The sequence below is a fragment of the Gavialis gangeticus genome, unplaced genomic scaffold (genome assembly GCF_001723915.1).
Source record: "Gavialis gangeticus isolate Ggan-Ray unplaced genomic scaffold, GavGan_comp1, whole genome shotgun sequence".
In the NCBI taxonomy this organism is placed as follows: Eukaryota; Metazoa; Chordata; order Crocodylia; family Gavialidae; genus Gavialis; species Gavialis gangeticus.
In genome coordinates this window covers 45,297,912-45,317,191 of record NW_017728998.1, presented here as the reverse complement: position 1 = coordinate 45,317,191, position 19,280 = coordinate 45,297,912, and the positions used below count along the sequence as shown (strand labels likewise).

The 19,280-nt window shown below is 46.3% G+C and overlaps 1 protein-coding gene across 2 annotated transcripts in view; it reads left to right on the top strand.

The window, feature by feature from the left end:
• HYDIN (HYDIN, axonemal central pair apparatus protein) overlaps window positions 1-19,280 on the top strand; it is a 533,466-nt gene that overhangs the window by 440,544 nt on the left and 73,642 nt on the right. The window contains exons 38-46 of one of the 2 annotated variants that reach the window (XM_019505831.1): window positions 1,765-1,935; window positions 3,262-3,435; window positions 7,263-7,519; window positions 8,052-8,189; window positions 9,606-9,789; window positions 10,267-10,408; window positions 12,560-12,728; window positions 16,844-17,518; window positions 18,287-18,502. In XM_019505831.1, coding sequence (XP_019361376.1) covers window positions 1,765-1,935; window positions 3,262-3,435; window positions 7,263-7,519; window positions 8,052-8,189; window positions 9,606-9,789; window positions 10,267-10,408; window positions 12,560-12,728; window positions 16,844-17,518; window positions 18,287-18,502 — 2,126 coding nt within the window. Of the gene's footprint in view, window positions 1-1,764; window positions 1,936-3,261; window positions 3,436-7,259; window positions 7,520-8,051; window positions 8,190-9,605; window positions 9,790-10,266; window positions 10,409-12,559; window positions 12,729-16,843; window positions 17,519-18,286; window positions 18,503-19,280 lie in introns of both variants that reach the window. The other variant, XM_019505830.1, reaches the window with a different exon arrangement.

The window sequence follows — 19,280 nt, the reverse complement described above, 5'->3', positions numbered from 1 at the left end:
AGGAGGATTGCTGCATGCTAGAGACTATTTGGCTATGCAGGATTCCTTCAGGCACTTCAGAGTTTGGCTCTCACAGCATAATAGCTTGGTCATTAGGGCTGTGTGAAGCTTCAGTCCCTGATTCAATCTGGTGTGAAGCTTCAGTCCCTGATTCAATCTGGATTTGGCCTGATTTGGTGGCCGAATATCCAAATCCAAATTGAATCAGAGGACCCTGTAATCTCTCCAAATCAAATTGGAACTCTCTGAATCAATTTGGAAAGATTCAGAGATTTGAACATAGACACAGCTTTAAACATTTTTTCTACGTACCCCTAGATAGCAGGCAGCTGGTGATCGCTGCGATGCTGGGCCAGATGGAGCATCCCACAGGAACACAGGAGGCCCCTCCAGCATGCTCCCTGGCAGGCCCAGAAGTAAACCAGAAGTACTTCTGGTCCATTTCCAGATTCACAGCCGAAAACATGGAGGGCCCCTTGCACTCCTGTGGGATGCTTCATGCGCTCCAGCATCACAGCGATCACAGCCTGTGCCTGGTACCTCAAGGTATGTAGAAAAAAATGTTAAAGCTGTGTCTGTGTCTGAATCACTGATTCTCCAAATCAGCATCGAATCTTCAGATTCAGGTTCGGCCAAATCAAACTGGGGACAGTGATTGGAATCAATGAATCAAACCACTGTCCCTGATTTGGGCCAAATCCAAATCCGAATTGAATAGGGCCCGCTTCGCACCTCCATATTGGTCATCACTTTCAGTTCCTGCCTCTAGGAGTGCAGAGACTGTCTGTTAAGTTGTATCTAGTCATTACATTGTAGACTGCCTAGGATCAACCCCATAGGGAGAGTGAAGCCATTTCCGCTTGCACTCTAGGGGTTACTGAGCAGAGAACTGGGAGAGTGTGTGTTTGACAGTATTCATGACAGACAGTGCAACTTCCTTCCCTCCTCTATCAGTCTGTTTGCTAAACTTCCAGCACCCAAGATGCTCATGCTGGTGAGCCTTTGTTCTAATAGGAGCACACAAATGCCTGAGTTCACAGGATTATATGTGCTTAGGGAAGACAAATAGAAGTCCTTAGTGCATGATAGGGGTTAGGGCATAATAGGCCCCTGAGGGAAGGCAGGGGTCAGGGGCTGGGTCAGAGTTCAGAAGCCAAGTTCCCAAGTGTGGAGGGAAATCCAGGGGCAAAGTCCAGTACACAGGTCAGGTCAGGGTCCAGAAAACCAGCAACCAAGTTACCATGGCAGGCAAGCAATCTACAGGGCAAAATTCAAGCACTGAATCAAGCCAGGTATCAGGAAACAGGTCTGAAAGGGAATTCTAGAGCCAGAATCCAGGGAAAAGCTGAAGCCAGGGTCAGGAACTAGGAAAAAACAGAGATAGCAGGAATCAAGAGTCTTGCCACAGCAGACTGAGTCAAAACTGTTGACTGGCCTGGAAACCTGTGCCCCAGCTAAGTCCAATGCTAGACAGCCCTCTCAGAAGCCAATCAGGATGCTCATTGATCACTGCTCCTAAACCAGGGCAGAGTTACTTATCTGGTGGCTCACTGCAGATGTGCCTGCTTAGGTACTTGTCCCAGACTGGCCTGCCTGATCAGCTACCATGTAGCTCTAGTCCCACTGGAATTTCCTAATTTGCTGGATCTCCTTTCCACAAGGAATTTCCCAGATATTTGGGTGCGCTGTCAGGGACTGAGGAGGCAAGATCCGAGCCACTGGGAAATGGGAGGGATATTTTTAACCTCTGTTTCTTTGCTACAGAGAATTGGCAAAGCATTGATGGCAGCTGCCAAAGGGCAGTGGGAGAATTAGACAATAATCCGGTATCCAGAGCCATAGCTCGCCACCTTGGCATTGATATCTCTCCAGAAGGCCGTGCAGCCAGGAACCGCAGAGGCATTGTCATTATAGTCCATGGAGCTCCTCTTACAGGTACACAAACTGTTCCCTTCCTGAAGGACCATTTTCTAACCACAAGGAGACAGGATGAGGGAGTAGAAATGAAGGCAGTGGTACATTTCTTATATTTTATGATTGTCTTCTTCAGGCAGCTTGGAGCTATGTGGAAAATTGGCCTTCCAGCTGGTGATAGCAGGACAGAAGACTTATTACTAGTCCTAGTCTGAGATCAAATGTTAGGCCTCTCAGCCCAGTTCTCTTCTCGCACCTATTTTACATCAGCATAACTCCACTAATGTTAATATAGTCCTGATCGACACTAGTATCTGTGATAGAAATCAGAGTGCACGTTTCTAGGGAAAAGGAAGTTTCTAGCCAGGATTGACTGCTTAGGATTTGATGTTAGTCAGCACCTAGAAAGACAGTGATACAAATTGTGTAGGACGCTGCTTCTGCTGAAGGTAAGACGTACAGAACCTGTTGTATAACCTGTGAGGAGCTGCAGACATAGCTCATTAAAACAATGGAGCTGTAGGGCCATATCTCTTGAAAATGAGCAGAGAGAGTATGCCTACATGCAGTTTTTTTTTCGTTTAAAAAGGGGAATATTCAAATCCTTATACCTGTTTGTATTAGCATTAATTTGGTGAAAACACATTGTAACCTTTTTCATGATGATGTGATAGGTTTGGAAAATAAGTCACCTAGTGTTAATTCATCAGACGCAAGTTGTAAATGGTAGCATGCTGATTTAGCAAACCTGTATGCTAAGAAAGGAATTAGTTGCATTTCTAGGAGAAAAAGCAAGGAATAGAAGGGCATAAAGATGAAAGGGCTGTTGCCCCCTTTCTTCAGAACACAGCCTCCCCATCCATCTTTCCCACAGTTTGTATTTTACATTATGTTTGCATACCTGCTGAGTACCAGATTGATGAAAGTTCCATCACTTTTCAAGCAGCATTGGTTTCTTATCTGCCTTGCTTCAGTATGTATCTTGAGCTGCTGTTTACATCACAGTTGAATTTGGGCCAGAAATATCAATGGCATTTTCATTTAATTAGGTCATAGTTTGCTGCCCTGGCCCCGTTCGTGGCATAACTCCATTGAAGTTAGTTAGTCAAAGTCCTCCCTATCCACATAACCAGTGCGAGGGAGAATAGACTCAGGGCCATAGGGCCCATCACACCAGAGGAACCTGCTAGTTCTTGTTCAAGTGACAGTCACTTGGGGGCACTGTTTACACAGGTAGCAAATCCTGCAGAAGAGCATTTCAAAGCACTTATTCATAATATGAAGTTCCTACATGAAGATGCACTTGTGTGAGTAAGTGTCATCAAAGAAGCATTTCTTTCTTTAAAGGAAAGACTTCTACAGCTGTCACCCTGGCCAAACACTACAGCACTGCCTGCTTGTCCGTTGACTCTGTGGTAATGGAAGCCATCTCAGACAGGAGCAGTTCAGCAGGGCTTCGCGCAAGGGAGCTGTGTATCAAGGCCACCATAGAGCAGGCACAGCGGGAGGCAGAGGAGGCTGGTAAGCAATCCAAACATCAAGAGCATAAAGGCTGGACAGCTGTGCCGCACAGAAAAATGGCGGACACAACCACTATCCCATTTCAGTAATACAGCCCTGTCATTCCTTCATTTTCTTCGCATTGTTATAAAAAATTCTTCAGTGACCCATGGAGGCCTATGAAATACTTAGAGATGCATGAAGAGAGCTTTGTATGAGGTACCAAGCCTGTGTATGAATAACCAAGAAGAACTTTATAGATGGTGGAAGCAGGAGTATCAAATAATCTTTATTTTCAGCTACATTCCTACCTGTAGTTGAGAGGGTTGAACACAGTTATGGGTTTGGAGCCTTGAAATCAAAAAGAAAATCAGGGATTAGACACATAGAACCCCCCGTAACGCAGTTCCTGCTTATAGTCTAACATAGATTGTGGCAATTACAATCTCTGTCTCTCTTGTGTCTTCACACCTAGGCTTTCCTTCCTTTCTTCTTCAGCTTTATCCTAAGTCAAAGGCAGCTGGTATCTTAAAACCACTTTCTCTGCACTGCTCTATTATTGAGCAGATTTAGCATATTGGAGCTGGTCCATGGCATGGTCCGGGGTATGGGGCCAGTCCACAGGTGTGATCCTGCTCCCAGGGCCAATTAGGTATGTGGGGTCAATGTGTGGGTCTGACCCAGTATCCAGGGCTGGCCCCACATGCCAGATCCAGCCACAGACTGACCTCACAAGCTACATCTGGCTGTGGACCAGCCCTGCACCACTGTTTTGGCTCACAAGGCTTGATAGATCAGGCAACAATGGTATAAACTACTTGTTCACATTGTAAGAGAACATGTCCTGAGGACATCTCACTCACTCACTCACTCTCCTCACTTCAGAGTTTCCCTTGCTACTTATCTGTCATGCCTTGATGTTCAAACAATTAGAAAAGAGAAAAGGGAGGTGAGGTACTAGTCATGATCAGTGGTATGCTGTGAGGGCAATATTTTTCTTCACCGGGCTCCTTCTCCCCTATAGCCTGCACCTTTCTACTCCCAGATGGGTCTTGGTTACAGTCTTAACAGTTCCACCCATGTTCCCCAGTCTGGGCTCATCTTCTTTGGCCCTCCAAAGGGAGTCTGTTGTCAGGTATCCTCATCTCTTCCTGCCTTTGGGTCAGGACCCCTTTTCTTTGTTTAAGTCTTAATTTTCTTAAATTTGTTGCCCATAATGGGACAGCCTTCCCCTGGGGCCCCGAGGTAAGTCTCAAGACAGCCTTTGGTCTGACTGGCAAGCCCAAACCATAACAGGGCTCAGGACTGGCGCCCTGTTACATACATCCTTTTCTGATTTTTGTGCTTTACTGAGTACTCCTTTCTCATCTTTGGCCATTTTCTGGACCTTACTATTCTACCAACGTATTTCTTGTTTAGTTCTCTTTATTTTTTTGGTTTTACCCAACACTTTCTTAGCAAGTGTAAAGTAACCTACTTGCCTTCATCCCAAAGCATATTTACCACAGCCTCTTCATAGTCATAAGACTGTAAATTGACTTTGTTATGCTGTGCTGGTTTATTGCCATGATCTAGCTGCCACCACTTAATCTTTCCCTTATGTTCTCTTTCTAACTTACTGTTTCCCAGGGTAATAACCCAGATCAGCAGTTAGGACACCATGTTTGGCCATTATGCTCACACTGAGAATCACTTTACAATCTTCTACTTCCTTTATCACTTTAGTCATTATGAAGCCAATTTAACTTTTGTTAATGGTTAAGCATTCATCCTTTTTCTTGAAAAGCATGTTTATCAATGGCAGACTACAGGTCTTTGCATACCCAAACAAATTGTCTCCTTCCTCATTCTTTTGTCCATATTTGTAACCCCTGTGATCTTTATAATTTTTCTGCAGTATTTATCAAGGTGTGTTCATATCTGTTCCTCAGACAAGCCTTTCATTAAATAGAAGAGCTTCTATAGATGCATCTAATGTAGTTATAATGTTATATTTATTTTTGCTTGGTTGCAGCCCACCTGTGAATAATATGCATTGATGATGTGAATTACTTTCCCTTCTATTTAAAGTTTCACTGCCATCAATCTGTCATTGATTCTTTTCATCTCCAGGATGAAGCCTTCACTAAGAATGAACCCAATTCCATTTATTTGATTGGAATTACCCTGTAACTTGTATCTGTCAAAACTGTGGTGCATCTAGCAAGTGTGTTTTGCTTTACTCAGCTTCTGAGCCTTCAGAGCTGTCATTGCGGGGGGAAGGGTGCAGGATTAATAGATTCATAGATTGTAAGGCCAGAAGAGACCTCCAAAGATCATTGGGTCCAGCCCCCTGCACCAAGCTGGAAGGATAACTGAGGGTCAGGTTACCCCAGTTATCTTTCCTGCTTAGTGCAGGGAGCTGGATGTACACTGAGTGAAAAGTGCTGCTTGAAAACTGTCCTTCAAAGTGAAAGAATTGGGGCTGGTGTAAGGTGCTGGGTTGACATCTCTGGAAAAAAAGCCATGAGTTTACCCACAGCACAAATGCATCATAAGCTGTATCAGCTTCATAGGCACTAATCTGTTATGGGCTCTCTGTGCTTTTGAAAGGGTCCACCTATGTCCTTCTTCTTAGGTGTTGGGCTCCATCCCTTGCTTTTTAATACAGAAGGATGACTGGTTTATTTCAGTGAAATAGGTAACTCCATTCATGGGCAGATCCAGGATTTTGATGAGGGGATGTCATGTCCCCTTCAGCAGTAGAGCACATGCTCAGTGAAGAGAGCTCATTACAAATGTGCCACACAGTGAAAGGGGCTGTAGCTGCAGCCCCTGTCTGTGATCCTGGATGCCAGTGAGTTCCCACCAGCTCTCGATGGAGCTCCACATGTGCTGTGAGCTCTGAGCTCACTGGCATGGGGTCACTGGCTGCTGCTCCCCTCCTTTCCCCTGCATCTGAATTCAGTGGCAGGAAAGGAGGAGGGCAGAGAAGAGCAAAGAGCAGCAGGCTCCACAGCTGCTTGAAAGGAGGAACTCTGAATGGAGCCCACACTGACCAGTGGGGAGCTCCTAGCAGGAGCTACATTGGAGTGCCAGTAGGCTGAAAGCTCATTGCACATGTGGGGCACAGCCAAAGAAGGAGTGAAGCCATGCTGCTGTTCGACCTCTGGATCTGCCTCTAGCCCTGTTTTGCCCCTTGCTGGAATATATTCTGCTCCTTGTAGTGTGAGAGGGGCAGGAGGAAGATGCATTGGTTTGGAAGTGCCTTTCAGCTCTCCAGCCCTCTGGCCAGATAATAAGCAGTGCTGGCTATTGATTCCTGGTCCCACACAAGGTTGACAAAATGTACTCTCTTAATTTACTCTCCTAACTTACTTGGTATGGACCTTCATTACTTTGTGCCCCACTATAGTATATGAGCACCAAAAGTTTCTGGTTTTATAGTGCAGCATCCTGCATTATACTATGGCTTGATAGTAAAATAAATTCAGGCAAGGATGTTTCTTCTTCATGGTCAAGTTGCCTTTCCTGATACTAATAATAAGCTTGTGCTTGATGGACCTAACCCTCTTGGAGTGCTTGAGGATATAGAGGATGGTACATCCTCTGCTGGGGGAGATATCACCCTCAGGAGGGTGCATCATGCTCCTCCATGTGTTTGCTTAGCTCCACTAGCTGGTGTGGGCAGACAGGCAAAGCAACATATAACTAGACTCAACTTGGGTGACTTGGATGAAGTGCCTCTTCACACTGGGTTTGCATATGGCTCCTGCACATTTGAGGAGTGGTAATCATTGCAGATGTTCTTGTGCAGGTTTGTGGTGAGTTATTCCTCAAGGAGCTGAACTAGTCTTTCATCCTAGCAGGTCAGTCGACTGAGCTCTCTGGAGTGCCAGCACCTCTGAGCACAAGACTGAGCATTGAGGCTTTGGCCAAGCACACTTCCGAGGGTAGTCAGCAGAGCTCCGAGAGTAAAACTGGGCCACAGTCTGTTACCTCCCGGGGCTATAGGGGAAGTACAGCAACAGGGAGGGGGAGGTCCGAAGGCCATGCATCTCTGTCACAGAAGCAGCAGCAGCAGCAGCAGCAGCAGCAGCACCAGTCAGATCAAACAGGATCACAGGTAACAAGCTATCCGCATCAGTGAATAAAGGATTTTTCAATCATTTCCTAACAGTGTTGGAGAAACTGAGAAGTCTGCCTCAGAGCTGTGCTGGCTCAGTGGGTTATTGCACTGGGCTTTCTTCTCTGGAGATTGAGTCCTTTGCATTCACCAATGAAAATAAGTCTGTTGGTCTTGTTCAGCTCCCCTGTGAACAGAGACAACCCAAGCAGGGTGCAGGGCCAAGGGCAAATTAGCCTGTGTGGGGCCCTGCCCGCAGATGCAAGGAAGCCGGTGGTAGATTCGGCAGCAGGGGAGTGGGTGCCAAGCGGCCAGACATGAAGCTGTTGGCAGCTCAGAGTCACTGCAGCTGCTCCGCCTGGCTCTCTAGGGCCCTCCGAAGCACAGGGCCTGGGGCAGTCGCCCCAATTGGCCCCTCCCCCTCCCCCCAAGACAGCCTGCCCATGAACATTGGCCCACATGATAACACCACTGCTTAGTTTGCATGGTTTTTCTGAAGCTTCTTTTCCTTCTGTGGTGGTGAACACTGCAGGTTCCCTCCAGCCCAGTTCCCAGTGCTCCTATCCAGCGACGGCTCAGCATCAGTGCCAGTGTAGCAGGAGAGGTTGGCCTGATGAGCTGTATACTTCCTGATGACTTACTGGTGGAGATCCTCTCGGAAAGGATGCAGGTGTGTCAGGCCTTTCTCTGGGCAAGGGGTAAATGTTGGTCAGGATTCTGTTGTATTTGGGGGAGAGAAAGAGAATGGGTTATTTCCAAGGTAAGCTTAAATCATAGGAAGTAAGGGTTGTAAGGGACCTCAGGAGGTCATCTAATCCAACACCCTGCTCAAAGTAGGACCAGCCCCGACTAGATCATCTCACCCAAAGCTTTGTCTAGCTGGGTTTTGAAAACTCCCAAGGATGAAGCTCCCACCACCTCTCTGGGTAACCTGTTCCAGTGTTTTACTACCCTTCTAGTGAGAAAATTCTTCCTAATATCTAACTTAAACTTCCTTTGCTGCAACTTGAGACCATTGCTCCTTGTTCTGTCATCTGCCACCACTGAGAACAGTCTAGTTCTATCCACTTTCAAAACCCCCTTCAGGTAGTTGAAGACTGCTATTAAGTCTCCTCTCAGTCTCCTCTTGTCTAAACTAAATAAACTCAGTCCCCCCAGTCTTTCCTCATAAGTCATGTTCCCCGGCCCCCTCACCATTTTTGTTGCCTTCCGCTAGACTCTCTCCAATTTGTCCACATCCTTTCTGTAGTGAGGGGCCAAAAACTGAACACAGTACTCCAGATGTGACCTCACTAGTGTTGAATAGAGGAGAATAATTACTTCCCTTGACCTACTGGCAACACACCTACCAATGCAATCCAGTATGCTGTTAGCTTTCTTGGCAACTAGGGCACACTGTTGGCTCATATTCAACTTATTATCTACGGTAACCCCAAGGTCTTTTTCTGCAGAGCTGCTGCCCAGCCAGTCAGACCCCAGTCTGTACTGGTACATGGCATTGTTCCCTCCTAAGTGCAGAATTTTGCCCATGTCCTTGCTGAACCTCATGAGATTCATTTTGGCCCAATCCTCCAATTTATCTAGGTCCCTCTGGATCCTAGCCCTACCCTCCAATGTATCTACTACTACCCCCAGCTTCGTCTCATATGCAGACTTGCTGAGGCTGCTCTGTATGCCATCTTCCAGGTCACTGATGAAGACATTGAACAAAACCAGCCCCAGGACCAACTCCCTGGGGGATGCCACTTGATACCTGCTGCCAGCTAGACATTGAGCCATTGATTACTATTCTCTGAGCCTGATGCTCCAGCCAGTTTTCTGTCCACCTTACAGTCTACTCATCCAGCCCATAATTCCCTAGTTTGCCTGTGAGAATGATGTGGGAGATGGTACCAAAAGCCTTGCTAAAATCAAGGTACACCACATGGTCTCCAGCAGGAGTATGAAATAACTAATTTAGAAGATGTGCCAGTGATGATGCCTGCTAATGTGCTTTCACATCAGAGCAGATCTTTTTACCAAATGAGGATACTGTGTCTCTATGTCTTATATTTAGTTTAATTGCCCTTTTGATCTTTATTCACAGCTGAGTGACTGCTATCGGGGTGTGGTATTTGATGGACTCGAGACTCTCTTCACACGTAGTATGTCTTCTGCTCTCCTCTGCTTACTCAAAGCTATCAACAACCGGCGGTACATCTTCTTCGTGAACCTGTTCCAGGATTATGTTGCCATGAAAGCCAGGGAGAAGGCCAAGATAGAGCAGGAAGGTAAGAAGGATGTGCTCTCACACATACATCCATGTGTCAGTTTTGGCATCTCTAGTAGATCTGGTCACAACACTTTTTGCTTTCCCCTTTCTGGGAAAATTGTGTTGAGAATAGACACAAAAATATTTAAAACGGAAAATTCTGATTCTTCAGTGAAAATACAGGAAGTCAGAGTGTTCCTGGTGGGGCGGCATCTCATTGGATATCTCATTTGCATCACAATGTCAGCAACCTGCTACCTTTCCCAGCATTGATATCTGTAGCTCCCATGATGGCTCTGGGATTGAATTTCATAATGTATGTAGTGTAATAAGGTAAATGCTGTAGGATTCAAACTTTAGGGATACATGTTCTTAGGGACTCTAGCTGGAGTACAAGCTACTACCAGAGAAGAAACTTAGATCCTCTCAGTCTATCCTGCACACTAAACTATAGTTTCAGCTGGTTAATTGTTTCTATCTTTGCTCTGTGTTGAAGAATGGGAAAAGAAGGAAGCTATTGCAAGAGAAAAGGCTCGTCTCCAGGAGATGGATGAGGAAGAATATGATGCCCTCACTGAGGAACAGAAAATTCAGTTTGATAATGAATTGCTTCAGGCCCTACGGGAGCGGAAAAGGAGGTTTGTGAACTTTTTCTCAATGGCTTCAAAGTAGCTTAGCTTCCTAGAACAGGACTTCTTTACTGCCCCATCTCCAGGGAGGATCTTTTGGTACATGCCCTCTGTTCCTTTTCTGTTAACATTGCCCTGTGCTGTGACACTGGGAATAACCCATTTTACAGTTGGCTTGTGGGTCCAATGAAACAGGAGTCTTTGTTCTGATGTGTAAGCTGTGAGGAGCAAGTATCCATCACAAGTGGCAGTGGGAACTTCAGTTTCTCTTTTTGGGTCATAATGCAAGAGCTATAGCTCCCAAGAGTGAGGTACAGAGACTCTGCTCTCATACCAGAGGAAACCAGTATTGCTCAAAGGGCCCTCTGCTTTCTCCAGTTGTAGCCAGGGTCTCAGGACACCTAGGTTTCTACCCAGCTGTTACTGGATTTCTAGGTAACCTTGGTTTTCACCTCACTGTGCATCAGTACCATCTCCTCAGTGGTAGAACAGGTCTCATTATACTGTAAGGTACTGCTGAGATCCACTGAAGAAACAGATTAGGCAGAGCTAGGTGTCCTCATCATCACTACCATATTTTAATAATGCTGAACTAAAGACTACAATGAAAATTCAGTGATAATTGTCCTTGAGGCACAGAGAGATCTTATGTCTTTGCAAGCCTGCATATGAACTATAATGGCTTAACTGAGATGTTATCCTCAAACTAGGTTAAGTTCTTACAGTGCTATTTTTGCAATTCCAGTTTCATCAACTTCTCTTTAGTGGCATGAGCCAGAAGAGCTAATGATAGCCTAGGGTGTGCAAAATGGAAAATTAGATTTCATTTCAGGAAAGAATTCATGTTCAAGAGAGAGCTTAGGCATGTGCTTAACTCTAGCCTGAACAGCTCTGTTACTCTGGCTTCAAATACATGCTTAGAATAAGTCAGCCTGGATCATCTGATAGTCGCTTCCAGCCTTGGAGTCAGTGGATTGGGTCCACAAGACCAGACTCTTGCTGAAAAGCACACATTTCCCAGGGTGATAGACACTTTAGAGCCTATGGGTTCTTGTACATGTGGCAGGGGTTTAGTTCAGTTTAGTTCTCCCTAAACTGAAACGGTGGGCTTTGAAAAACCCACCATTTCAATTTAGGGAGAACTAAACTGAACTAAAGCCCCATCTCATGTACACAAGGGTTAGGGGGCCCGAACCTTAGATCCTACTTGCATCTCCTGCAGCGAGGAGGGGAGAGGGGGGAAGGCAAGCTGCCGGTGGGCCGAGTGGTCCCTGAGCTGTGTGGGCAGTGGCAGTGCCCCCCAGGTGGCATCTGGCCCAGGCAGTCCCAGGGGGTGCTGCCACCGCAGAGGGAAGCACCAGGCCCCATGCAGCTCAGGGGCTGTGCAACCCAGTGCCAGCTCATGCAGACAAACTCAACTGAATTAAAAAGAAAAGCGGCAAGGAGCCTGATCTTTTTTCTTTTTCGTTTTTTCTCCCGGAGCCTGCCTGAGCTGTGCAGGGCCCGGAGCTTCTCTCCACGATGGTGGCACATCCCCCCCCCCTGGGACCACCCAGGCCAGGTGCCAGCAGGCAGGTGCTGTCTGGGGGGCACCACCACCACAGAGGGAAGCACCGGGGTCCCCTGCAGCTCAGGAAATGCTCAGCCCACTGACAGATCGTCGCCCACCCCCTGCCCCTCCCGGGCGTGGGAGAGGCAGACAAGCTCCAGTACCCCGTGCACCATCCCTGCCTCCTGGGACTGCCTGAGAACAACTAGTTTGCCCCTGGGGCATAGTGGTAAGGTGACGGAAAGATGGCTGGGTGTGCTGGTGGTATGAGAAGGTGGTGGGGACAGTACATGGGGTTCTGGAAGCCCACCAAGCCCAAGCTTCCCCGAGCACATTGGCTTTCAGTGCCCTGTGCACCATTGCACTTTGTTATGTAGCGAACTAAAACACCTCAGATGGGTTTTACCTTGCTATGTAACAAAGTTATTTAAAGCAGAATACGCTACTGAGTGTGTAAACAGCAATGCCATTAAAGCGGAATATGCCACCAAGCATGTAAATAATAACATCATTAAAGCAGCACAGAAGGACAATTAAGCCGCTTTAAAGGCCAATTTTGTTGTGTGTACAAAGGCCGTCTTACTATACATTTTCTGTCTGCTCTGTTAAAGGGAGATGGAGAAGCTGGCTCGAGAACTTGAGGAAAAGAGGCAGCAACAAGAGCTTGAGCGCCTGCGAGAGGAGGAAGAGATGAAGAAGAAGAGCAAGCGATGGAAGAGGGAGATAAGCAAAGAAAAAGATGAGCCCTCAGGAAAGAAAAGCCAGCTTGGAAGCAAGCAGGTACACAGCTACATTAACAAAGATCCTTACCTCTACCTCATGGACCTTATCTGCTGCATTGTTCCCATCACTGGAACAACTGAGCACCACAGCAACTTGAAGTTCGGTCACTCAGATATTGCTGTTCCCAGGGACCAGTAGCTGGGAATGAACAATAAACAGGACTGTCTCCTGGGAAACTTCAGTCCTGCTGTTTACACACTCAGTGGCATTTCCTAATCAGACCATGTAACAAGGGTTCTCCAGAGATTGTCCTGGCTTCCATTTCTTCTCTAGGTGCAGTTCCATATGTCAGTTTTGACCCAGGAGTTTGAACAGGTTTTTAGGTCCTGGTATGTTAATTGGCATCTCTCTCCATTTTACCACTTGACATCTAGTATGCTCATATACAAATGTGTGGACTGTCACCATTTTTTGGGTTGGAAACAGGATATTCTCATTGGACAACTACCCAATCTGGGATTTTTTTCCCCAATGGTCTTGATTGCACCTAACTCATTTTACATTCAGGGCTAGACTTACAGTAGTAATCAGAGATGCTGGGCACCTAGACCTCTTGTTGATTTCATAGCTGCTGATCACCTCTGAAAATGAGCCTCTAAAGATTTGTAGCTATTCAGGCAGGCTGAGTTTCTCTTTCAGTTTGTGAGAGCTGTTTAGGATTTCAGTTAACATTTGTATCAGTGTTCTTATTGTTTTGCTCATGGGCAGTAGCTGAGCTGATGCAATAGACTCATCTACATTAATAAAATTATTTAATTAATTTGTATTCTGAAAGAACCAGCTTCTAGGAAGAAAAGAAAACCACCACAGCTAGTGCTGCTGGAAGATTCAAACCTGATGCAGAGGTACTGTTCATAGCTTGTTAGGGGCTGGAAGGGACCTGGTAGATTATCGGGTCCAGCCCCACTGCACTAGGCAGGAAAAGACAACTGGGGTCAAGTGACCCCAGTGAGGTGACTGTCCAATCTCCTTTTGAAGATTTCCAGGGTAGGTGACTGCACCACCACTGGAGGGAGTTTATTGCACAGTCTGGACACCCTGACTGTGAAGGAATTTTTCCTGGAATTGAGCCTGAAGCAACTTTCCAGGAGTTTGTATCCATTGCTCCTGGTCTTCCCCAGGGGCACCCTGGTGACCAGTTGTTCACCAAGTTCTTGATGTACTCCTGAGATGTAGTGGTAAGCCATTACCAAGTCCCCTCTCAGCCTTTTCTTCTGTAGGCTAAAGAGGCCCAAGTCCCTCAGCCTCTCCTTGTATGGCTTGTCTTGCAAGTTCCTGATCATCCAAGTGGCTCTTCTCTGGACCCTCTCAAGTTTTTCCATAGCCTTCTTGAAGTGTGGCACCCAGAACTGGACACAGTAGTCCAACTGTGGTCTCACCAATGTAGAATACAGTGGGAGTATCACTCCCTTAGTTTTGCATGAGATGCAATGGTTAATGCATGCCAGCATGTTGTTTGCCCTGATAGCCACAGCATCGCACTGCCAGCTTATGTTCATAGGATGGTCAGTCAATACCCCTAGGTCCCTTTCAGCTGTGATGCAAGTCAAATTGTCGCCACCAAGCCTGTAGGTATGTTGGGGATTGTTTGCCCCCAGACGGAGCACCTTACATTTCTGAGTGTTGAACTTCCTTTGGGTCCAGTCTGCCCAACTCTCCAGCCTGTCCAGGTCCACCTGTATCTGCAGCCTATCTTCAGGCATGGCCACACTCCCCCATAACTTAATGTTGCCCACAAACCTGGCCAGCAAGCTTTTCACCCCCACATCCAAATCACTGATAAAGATGTTGAAAAGCACCGGCCCAAGCATGGACCCCTGAGGGAGGGACACCACTGGCCATTTCTTGCCAGGACAACACAGATCCATTCATGAGAACTCTCTGGGTCCTACCATGCAACCAGTTTTCCACCCACTGAACTGTTGAGCAGCTGAGCCCACAATCTTCCATTTTTTCCACACGGATATCGTGGGATAGTAGATAAAAAGCCTTTTGGAAGTCTAGGTATATAATGTCAACCTTCTCTCCCATGTCCAGGTGGCAAGAGACCTGTTTCTGGAAGGAGATGAGGTTGGTAAGACAAGACCTACCCACAACAAAGCCGTGCTGGCTGTCATTCAGAATCTTACCCTCAATTAATGTATCACACATAGATTCTTTAATGAGTTTTTCCAGGATTTTCCCTGGGATGGAGGTTAGGCTGATTGGCTTGTAGTTGCCCAGGTCCTCCCTCTTCCCCTTCTTGAAGATGGGCACAATGTTGACCCTCTGCCAGTCCTCAGGGATCTTCTCTGTGCACCACAAATTCTGAAAGAGCTTTGCCAGGGGTTCCACAATGACCTCAGCCAGCTCTTTCAGCACTCTTGGGTGAAGTTCATCTAGTCCTGCTGACTTATAAATGTCTAGCTTTTCTAGCTGGTTTTGCACCAGATCAGCATCCACAGTGAGAAGGCTATCATTCTCACAGTGCCACCTGTGATCCTTATCTCGCTTGTCTTTCCCCTTGGTCCGGTGAAATACTGAAGCAAAGTGGTCATTCAGGAGTTCACTTTTTTCCTGAGTGTCCATTACCAGCTATCCCAAGGTGTTAATCAGGGACCCCTCACTTCCATTTATTTTCCTTCTGCTCCCTACATACCTAAAGAAGGACTTCTTATTGTCCTTGATTCCCTTGGCTAACTTAAACTCAGTTGCTGCCTTAGCTTTCCTAATAATTTCCCTACAAGTGTGAACCACTGTTGTATAGTCCTTCTTGAGGACTGTCCCTAGCTTCCACTGTGTGTACACCTCTTTTTTTCTTTTTCAAGAGGACTGCAATGTCTCTATTGAGCCAGGAGGGCTTACCAGCCCTTCTGCTACCTTTCATCTTCATGGGAACAATTTTCTTTTGTGCTTCAAGGATCATGTCCTTGAGGAACAACCACTCTTTGTGCACCCCATTCACCTTCTGTCCCTGGTCCCACATCACCTTCCCTACTAATGCCCTGAGCCTGCTGAAGTCAGCATTTTTGAGTGCTGCAGGAAGATTCAGACCTAATGCAGAGGTATTGTTCATTTCTAAAATAAGGGGAGATCTGGAGCCTGATCCAGGATTGGCTGGCTGAAGTAGCAGTGGAAAATAACTCAGGCCTGTGCTGTACATTTAGCACTCAGGACATTTAATGTTTAGCACTTTGGCATTTTTGTATCAAAGTATATTAATCCTGATCTAGAAGAGAGGATGGTTTGTCATAGGGCTGATCTTGTCCAGACTGTCAGCCTCATTGCTTTCACATGATCATGAAAACTGGAGAAAGAAGTAATTTCCCCATGTAAGGACTAATTTGGCAGGGGATGTCATGCAGGGCACTCTCGCGCCCTTGTTGTGGGAAATTTCTATATTAAGTGAACTAAATTGTAAGTCTTTGGGGATGGGATTCTGTGGTTTTGTTTAGTATTTGACACCATGAGGCACACAGAAATCATAGAGAAGTAGGGCTAGAAGGGGCCTCCATAGGTCATTTAATCCAAGCCCCTCCCTGAGACAGGATCATCCCTAACCAAAATATCCTATACAAATCCATAATATAACCTCTTAGTAAAATTACCATCAACTCTGGTGCAACACAAGACATAACATCTGAACCTGCCATAGATAAATCAGGGGGATCATGGCAGCCAATATCCTGCTTCTGTAAAAAGTTGTTAATACACACTCAAGAGATGCCAGGTAGAGGGCCATGCCCCCCACTACAGAGGAAGGCAAAACCCCCCACGGTTCGTACCAATCTGACCATGAGGTAAAATTTCTTCCTGACTCTATATATGGTGATCTATCTGGCCCTGAGCAGAGGGACAGGACGTTCTAGCCAGGAACCTCCAGCTTCAGGTCCCAGCAGGCACATTGGCACACTCAAGTCAAAATCCTCAGATTTGGCTGCAGCCAACACCTAATGCTCTGAGGAAGGCCTAAAGAAAACCCTGACACGTAGCAGAAAAGGGGAAGAAAGAGATTCCCTCCCAGGTTCAAGAATGGGGCTTCTGAGCACTAGAGCAATACAAAGTGTAATCTTACAGAATTTAAGTTAGTAATGAACATGCTTGCCTCCTTTCCCGTGATGCTGACTTTGCAGGTTGCTGCTCAGTCCACTACCAATAAATCAGACTTCAGGCTGAATGAAGGAGTAGAAAGGAAAGTGTCCACGAAAGATCGTCCTGATTCTGTTTCAAATGACAAGGAGGAGAAGAAAAAGAGGAGCAAACTCACTCTACAGGAGGTAGTCCTGCCAGGGACACTGCCTCCTCCCATCCCAGAACAGGAGGAAATGGAAAAAGAGGTGCTGAGTGACAGTGAAAAGAGTTTGGCCCAGAGGTTTAAGGTCTATGATGCTGCACAGAAGGACATTACCCAGATTTTGCTGCTCTGGGACCGGGCACAAGGCATTCTGCTGCCACCCCCAAATCTTGATGAGACTCAGCATGAAGCAGAAGATCAGCGTCAGGCACCATCAGGTCGGAAGGGCCGCAAGGACAGGGAAAGGGAGCGTCAGGAACGACTGGAAAAGGAGAGAGCAGAGAAGGAGCGGCTGGAGAAGGAGAGAGCAGAGAAGGAGCGGCTGGAAAAGCTAAAAGCCCTAGAAGACTCCAGGGTGTTTGGGCTGGAGAAGGAAGTAGTGGAAGGAGCAGACAAAGACCAGGAAGGAAAGAAGGATGTGGGGGTGCCATGCCTGGAGTTCCAGGTGCTGAGCTCTGAGGAATCCAGTGGGAAGAGGATCCTAGAGAGTGGCAGGTTACCTGAAATAGAGCAGGTAAATTTGTTTCATGTGAAGAGAGACAGCAGGTAGTAGTGGGTTCTGGAACATGATCTCACCCTTAGCCATGCACAGCTGTAACACCCAGACTTTGGCCGCCAGGTGCTGCAGCTGCAGACCCAGACTTAAAAAATTCTAGTACCCCCAGGAGAATCTGATTGGGAGGAGCGGGGTCTCAGCTCCTTGCATAGTTGAGAACATAGCAAATCATTTAACTTTACTCTGCCTCTGTTTCCCACTCTGCCCAATGGCAGTGATGCCTGGGAGCAGTCTGAACTCCTCAGCTACATCTTTGGTGATGTCATAGGATCATAGGAACATTATTAGTATTCCAATCTTTACTGTTCCTTTTTCATTTTCATTCCCCACTATTCCTCCTTTTTTTACTTTCCTGTCATTATTTTCCTTATGTTCATCTCTGTATGTTCTCTCCTACCCTGTTTTCTGTCCTTGTGTCCTGTATGCTTCTTTCAGAAAGAATTAACCAATAGCACAAAAATAGTACACTTGGCACAAAAGCAGGGCAGATTACAGAAACGTTGTTGCCTGTGACTTTTCCCAGCTACCTTACTATGGGAAGGATTTTTTTCTCTTAGTCCTCCCAGAAGAGCTTTCTCAGGATTTTTTCCTGTATTTCTGCAATGAAAGAAGTCATTTCTCATTACAGTCCCCTTTACAGCAATTTAGTACTCCCATACTGGTTTTTTGGAAGAAAGAGTTTGAGATTGATGACAGACATTAATAAAAGACTTTCTCATGGCTTAGATCCTAGATGGCTTGGGGCTGGGTCCCTCAGGGCCACCGATTCCTCCTACTGCCTTTTTCTCTGTGATTTCCTACCCGGAGAGACGGGCGGCCCCTGTGGCAGGAGAAGCTCTCAAACACTTTGCCTTCATTGTGCCAGAAGATATGAGTATTGAGGAAGAAAAAAAGGATGCTGAAAGCAATGCAGATGCGACCATCTCTGTCCCTACAATGAAGGTACAAGTACAGATGGCAACATTGCTTTGTTTTCTTTGCAGAAGGGCATGTTAGGAGAGAAGTGAAGGGTCAGGGGAGCTGCAAAACCTAAACATAAAGGGATTCAGCAATGGAGCAATGACATGGTCCTGCATCTAGGAGGGTCTGGACTGGCACCACTCTCTCTAACCCTGCTAAATTTAAAAGCATGTATTTTCTGGAAGGGTAAGAGTGCTTGTGCAGCAGACTCGCTTATGCAGTTCCACGATAGCACACACAGCTGACCTCTGGCACTTGTGACCAGTCACTTACACAAGCAGCTGATTTGATGCTCCATGCATAGAATTGTGCACACAGAGGAGGCATGTGGTTACCTGGGCCTGTTTCTAAAAATAGTTGGCTCAGTTGTTTCCTATTTACCTGCCCTTACCATTAGTATCTTTAAAGAACCATAGCTCCCTCGTTTGCTTTGAGGTTTAGTACTGCCTTGTGAACCTGAATGTGAGCCTTAGCAAACAAAAAAGACCTCTTCTTCTCCAATTTCCCTTTACATAAATGACAAATTGAATTTCAGCTCTGTTCAGTCAATGTCATTCAATAAAGGAGGGGATGGGATTGGAAGAGGAGATTACAAAGAATGAAAAGTGACAAAAGCAAGCCTGTGAGCGTTATTGTTATGGTTAGGATTTTGCAGGCATTTGGTATAGAGAGGTTTCCATGGTAAAATTAAAAAAAACAAAAACAAAAACCCACCAAGCAATAAAGGCTTTAACTTAAGTGGCACGGAGAAGCCATTATT